The sequence below is a fragment of the Odocoileus virginianus genome, chromosome 32 (genome assembly GCF_023699985.2).
Source record: "Odocoileus virginianus isolate 20LAN1187 ecotype Illinois chromosome 32, Ovbor_1.2, whole genome shotgun sequence".
Taxonomy (NCBI): domain Eukaryota; kingdom Metazoa; phylum Chordata; class Mammalia; order Artiodactyla; family Cervidae; genus Odocoileus; species Odocoileus virginianus.
The window spans coordinates 4,982,448-4,988,447 of record NC_069705.1 but is presented as its reverse complement, the minus strand read 5'-3'; the positions used below and the strand labels follow the sequence as shown (position 1 = coordinate 4,988,447).

The 6,000-nt window shown below is 44.5% G+C and overlaps 1 protein-coding gene across 5 annotated transcripts in view; it reads right to left on the bottom strand.

Annotated features, from left to right (window-relative positions):
- Positions 1-276: 276 nt before the first annotated feature.
- The window catches only part of NGLY1 (N-glycanase 1), a 56,094-nt gene continuing 50,370 nt past the window's right edge, over positions 277-6,000 (bottom strand). For 4 of the 5 annotated variants that reach the window (XM_070459814.1, XM_020881564.2, XM_020881565.2 and 1 more), the window contains exons 11-12: positions 1,562-1,739; positions 277-1,191 (exon numbers count right to left, since the gene is read on the bottom strand). In XM_070459814.1, the coding sequence (XP_070315915.1) occupies positions 1,016-1,191; positions 1,562-1,739 (354 nt within the window). In that variant the 3' untranslated portion in view covers positions 277-1,015. The remainder of the gene's footprint in view (positions 1,192-1,561; positions 1,740-6,000) is intronic. The other variant, XM_070459816.1, reaches the window with a different exon arrangement.

Here is a 6,000-nt window from a genome sequence, read left to right as displayed (position 1 = left end):
TGTAAACACGTTACTGGACTACACAGGGTGAGAAAGTCTGAGAACGTACTTCTCTGGCTGGGAGAGCTGGGCAACCCCTCTGCAGACCGTCCACACAGGCCTCTGGGGGCTGGGGCTGCAGCGGTCATCTTTCTCACCACCCCCACATGGCGCCCCCACAAGGCTCTTGCACACAAACACTTCACACATGTTCACTAAGTTTAACTGGAGAAGTTACACCCAACACAGCAAGAAAACTCCTGATACATTGTATGGATACTGAATAATATAGTTACATTGTTTCAAAGTCAAGAAAAAACGTTTTATTCAATGAGGTAGATAAAAATACTCAAAAATAAACTCAACAGTAAAGCATTCTCAGAAGTGTCCACATACCATGGATTTATAATGTATCTTTGAATTTATGCAATGTTGTTTTCATAATTCTTGGCTATTCAAGTGGTTTTCAATGTTTAGCATACTTAAGATTTTTATTTGGTCAAAGTAACCACTAAAAAGATGTAACGCAAAATAATTTATTTCTTAAATGCCTACATATTTACAATCATAAAAATTTTCATGCATTATAACATGAGATACATGTTCACATTTATTAAAAATTTAAAATCTTATGAAATCTATTTTAGCTACTTATGGAAAAATTAAAGGCTGATCAGAAACTGTCAAATTAGTATTATTAGCTGAAGATTTCACCATAATCCTTAACAGTATTTAGTCATGAATACCTTCACTTTACTTTTAAAGCCACAATTACAATTTTTAAGTTAAATTCTCATAGTGGGGCAGTAAGATTTCACTCCAAATCAGAGTCACATATGGAAAGGAGCTTTTAATTCGAGGTTTCATTGTGGTCCATGGTATATATTTTCATGAGGGTTACATGATGGATAGCCAACAGGGAAACGTGCTACCAGAGGAGAGCAGACTGCCAACTAAGCATGCACGGCACCAGCAGACTGCTTTGGAACAAGCTATGTCCTTGATCATTGCCAGCTTCTCTGTAACGCTCAGGTTCTCAAAGGTCACTGAATTTTATAATTATCTCCAAACAATTTTCTTCATGGTCGTTTAAGCTTTGTCTAAACAGCTGGGTGTGTTGCCAAGCAACAACACCATCTCCTCTGCTTAATTCTGCTTCCAGGATAACTTCAGTGGCCCCAGAAAAATCGTGATAGGAGCGAAGAGTTTTATCTATTGGAGGAAAAAAAAGTTAATTTCACTTTGCTTTTGATAAGAACACAGAGAATGCATTTTATATAACTACCTTATAGGTAAAAATCAACTCTTAAAAAAATAAATACAAATTATTCTTTATGGAGGAAATGTGTCCTCTGAAAAAGAAATGATTTTTCTCCTTCCATTTGTGCTTCACAATAAGAAACATAAGCCCTTTTATTATATGAGGTTAAACTACAGGTTTTAACTGAAACTTTTTTTTTACTGTAATAGTATGAATGACTCCAGGGTAAGAAAAGCCCTTAACTGCATTTCAAATAAGTGCAGCTACTCCCCAGAGCATCAAGCACACCCTTCGTGATCAGTTCCCCAGGCAGACGCTTACCGCCTGTCAGCGCTACTTGCGCAGCATCAGAGCTCAGCTTCCACTGTACTGCTCCAGTCTCAAAGGTCTGACTACTTGTCCGAACGGAAATACTGTCTACTTTTAGGCCAACTGACCCACATTCAAACTTCCAGGAAATGTAAGCATAAGACGATCCTTCCTTGCGGGCTAAATACACCTGTAAAGAGGGAGGGAAAAAAGGGGCTGTCAGAAATAATCAACCAGTGTAAGAGCACAGATCGTCAAGAGTCTATCACATGTGCTATAAAAAACTGGTTATTAAAAGTCTCATTTTTCCCCACTGCAAAGATTTTTACTGCTAACAATTTTTCATGTTACTAGCATCTCTTGCTAGGGATGGAAGATACTATTTGAATGATAGGTGCATCAATTAGTACAGCCCTAAGGCTGCCCGCTAACCAAATTTTGGTGAATTATATTCTCTTTTAAGTTATCAAGTCCAGCTGTCTAAAATGAACTTTATGATGAATCTGGATGAAAATGAAGAGTCCTCTTAAATGCAATTATTCCTTAATTTATCTTCTTTTCTAAGCCTGAGTTTTCGGATAAGCTTTCCTAGAATGAGATGGGCCACACCCTATAAACCAAGAAATACCTCAGTCACTGCTAAAGTAATGGTCTGGTTAAAAATGTCATGTCCATGCTCCTCTCGTGCCTCTCTGAACAGGACACTCCCCGGGCCTCCACCATCAGCGCCCTGACCAACATCCCAGTGGAGGCATCCAGGCTCGCCTCCAGTCTATCTGCTCTCACAGGTTCATCTACACACTGCAAATGTTGGTACGAAAACGGATGTCCACTCACCCCGGCTCAACCCCCTGAAAATCTCTTTCATCATTTATGCCCAGTGTCCAAATTCCCCACACAAAATCTGGACATTATAAGTCTTGGAGGAAAAAAACCCACAAAAACCTCTTTAATTATATGGCACTTGTCAATATGGTCATGACTTTATTCTCATTTTTCTGCAACTGCCTAATTAACGCTTTTAAAATGCCACTTCCTTCATATCACTTGCCTGGTCTAGAACTCACAGCAAGTGCCTGCCTCTCACATTATAGCCAAACTCTTGGCTTTCATGGTCCTCCAGAATTTCATCCCGCCTTGAACTGCCAATACTCTGTGACCCAAGTATAACTATTTCATTTCAGATGTACTTGTATTACGTAACTTAACCAAATCATAAACTCTCTGGGGTATAGGTTCTGGATTTACCGAGTTTAATAAACAGTATTTATTTGACCAGAAACCTGCACAAGCACATGCACTCTTTCAGAAACATCTAATCTACTTCTCAGGGGCAAACAGCTGGAAGTACCACAAGAAACACAGCTGCCATCTAAGTCCGTACTATTCCAGTTTTCAGTCATCAAGTAAGAAGTCAATCACTGCCAGCACGTTATCAACATTTCATTCTATTTGGCAACCTATAGTTTTCTTCCAGGTTAAATGTGTCAGCTAATTTGAGTTTTCAGAATCAGCGAGTTGGTGATGATAAAATCATTAAACAATCAGTCTCCAAGGAAAACCACTTAACCTCCTGAGACCAGAAATGCACACCCGCCTACCGCTGTTCTGCATAGCAGACCCGGGCGTGGGCGCTGCCGCCTGCCTGACTCCAGGACCTCGGCCTGCGGGTGGCCACCGCATCCCCCCCTGCAGCTGTCTGCAGGGGAACTGGCCTCAGGGCTGCACCTGTGCTCCTGGGAGCCAGACGTTCACCTCTGCTGAACGACCGGGCCCCTATGGGTTATCCATGACTTAACTACTCCTCCAAAACAGAGGTTAGTAAAGGGGGTCATCCGAAAAAAATGAGCCAAACAGAGGGGTTACTAGAAGAAAGGTGGTGGAAAGAAATGAAAAGACTGGGGGAAAGTGATCTTACTTCTGTGTGTCTTCTACGTCCTGTGTGTTTTCAGAGCTCAGTAGCTTCAAATGCCCCCCATAAAAGTGTAGGCATATGAAACAGGATAGGCTGAAGTCAGGTTAACCTCAAATTTCAAGTTGCCCCCAAGACCTGCCTTCACTGTATCAGGTGGGTCTGGGCCAGAACTGTTTTAACTGTCACAAAAGGTTTCTGATGGATACTGAACCTGTCTGAGAACTGCTTTTTCTAAGACTCACATTTTTCAGTTCTAAAGGCATCAGTTTTTAATGACTCTAAAAAGTTAAAAGGTAAGACGGAATTCATCACTGAATTCTTAAAATGCTTAAATAAACCTTTAAACACACTGTGAGCAAATAAAAGTTCTCTTAGGTTAAAGGAAGAGCACATGGAGATAAAACAGGTCCTATTTCTATTGAAAATTCATGTCATCTTTTTTGCACAATATATTCTATCTGTAGCACTTTAGCCAACTTATTTAACTCAGCATTTTTAGAGGTGGTAGGATGTTACTATATACAGTATACTCAGTTTGGTAATTTGAAACCAAAAACAACAGGACTTATATAAACCTCCAATTGTGGTCCAGTCTATGTGTAAAACCAACAGAACTAGTAATTATAATTTATTTAGAAGAAAAAAACACTTTATAACCTCTTAGTCAACTATTTGCTCTAAAGGGGGAAAAAAAGCACTTTTGTAACTGCTGCCTGTTGCAGACTCCTGTCTGTGTGCTGGCCTTTTAAACTCACAGGTGAGGCCCTTGGCCCCGCTCCGGCACCTGTGAGGACAGAGGCACACGACCACCTGTGAAGAGGGGCGAGATCGACGGCGTGGGGTCAAGCCGTGCTGCTCACGAGGCACCCTGATGGAACCAGTCCTGCGGGCTGTGGCCGTGACCACTGCTTTCAAGACCGAGAGCAACGTGCACGCCAGCTTCCTCCCGCCATCTCCTGTTCTTGTGAAGACCTTCACACAATGATTTTCTGATGACTACACGCCAGGCTGGTCAGCCCGCCGCTCCGGCTTCCTGGAGGTCTGGTGTGTACTGCTCTCGTCGGGAGTGGTTCTCTAGCATGCTCTTAAAAATCAGCATTCTGCTGAGGCTGCTGAATGAGCTCTAATTGAGTTCACCGTGCAGTCAGTCATGCCTGCATCTCCAGCAGGGCAGCTGTATTTCAAGTCTTCCTCCAATGCTAGTACATTGCCCTTGCTCAGCAATCTTAATCCTGGTTATTCCGTTTTCTCGCTGAGGTCCGTCATGAACACTGTCTAGTCCACACTTCCCGTGCTTCCACTCGCAGCCTCTGGATGGCCAGTGTGACGATGGGCTTCCCTCGCCTGAACGCCTGCGTGGTTTCCTGTTGCATGACTGCAAGGCCACCCAAGCCCCTGGGGCCTGACCCGCTCACCCCTGCAGCCTCACTTCCCCACGTTCCCGACACCTCCCTCTTCTCTGAACCTGCCAGCTGTCTCTCAGGTTGGCGCGGGCACTGCACACAGCGTTTCCCACGCCGCACTCTCAGAGGCTCCTCAGCCGCCGCCTCCAAGGCCGGCGCAGACCCCCCTTCCCCTGCCAGGCCCTCCGGGACCCGGCGGCTCCGCCGTCTCACACAGTGCTTCCCTCACTCGTCTCGGCAGCCGCTCCCCGTGTCTTCCTCTGGCACGAACAGACCCTCGCTGCAGGTCTGCCTCGAAATTCACCACTAATCCTAAATGCTGAGCAGTGTCCGACTCTGAATGACTGCATCAATTCCTGGCATGATGTCCTGCATCAAAAAGTGCTAACATGACTCTAGTGGCAAAGAGAATAAAACTGTTCAAAGATACAGAGCATCTAAGAACACTTAAAAAGTGCCCTTAAAAAGTGAACTCTTCAGTAAACTCTAGCTTTTTATGTTCCTTTCAAATCCAGACATCGCTGAATGGTATACTTGTAAGCAGTAAAATTCAGCGAGTCTCTGTGCTCCCGGGAGAGGGTAAGGTCTTTTCTCAACACCCACAGACGGGCTGCCGTGCCCTGCCGCGGCCCCATGAGGAGACTGCGAGGGAGGGTGTGGGGGAAATGGGTCCTGCGTCTGGTGCAGTCAGAAAGTCCCCAACGGGGAACCTAGGACAGAGCGAAAACACGGGTGCAGGTGGAAAACCCACGCTTTCAATGGCAACGTATTCCTTCTGAGTTACGTTTCTACAAGTACAGTTACAATTCTAGCATTTTTCATTTAGAACTGGAAATGTATTCATTCAGCTGTAAAAAAAAAAAAAAAAAACAGGGCCCCCTGTAAAAGTATATGAAGGCATACACTTAAGCCGGCGTGTCTGCCTGTATGGCCTTCACATCTCATTTACCTTACTCAGAAGCTTTCTCACACAACACACCCGCCCGGGCTGTGAGATCGACTCAGAGGTCTATAAGCGCCTGCCACTCCTGTCTAACCACACCTCTCCTTTCAGCGCTGGGCTCCACTGAGCGCTCTGCCCGGCTCCCGCAACCAGGGCGTGTCTCCCTCCGGGAGTTTCCATGCCAGTATGC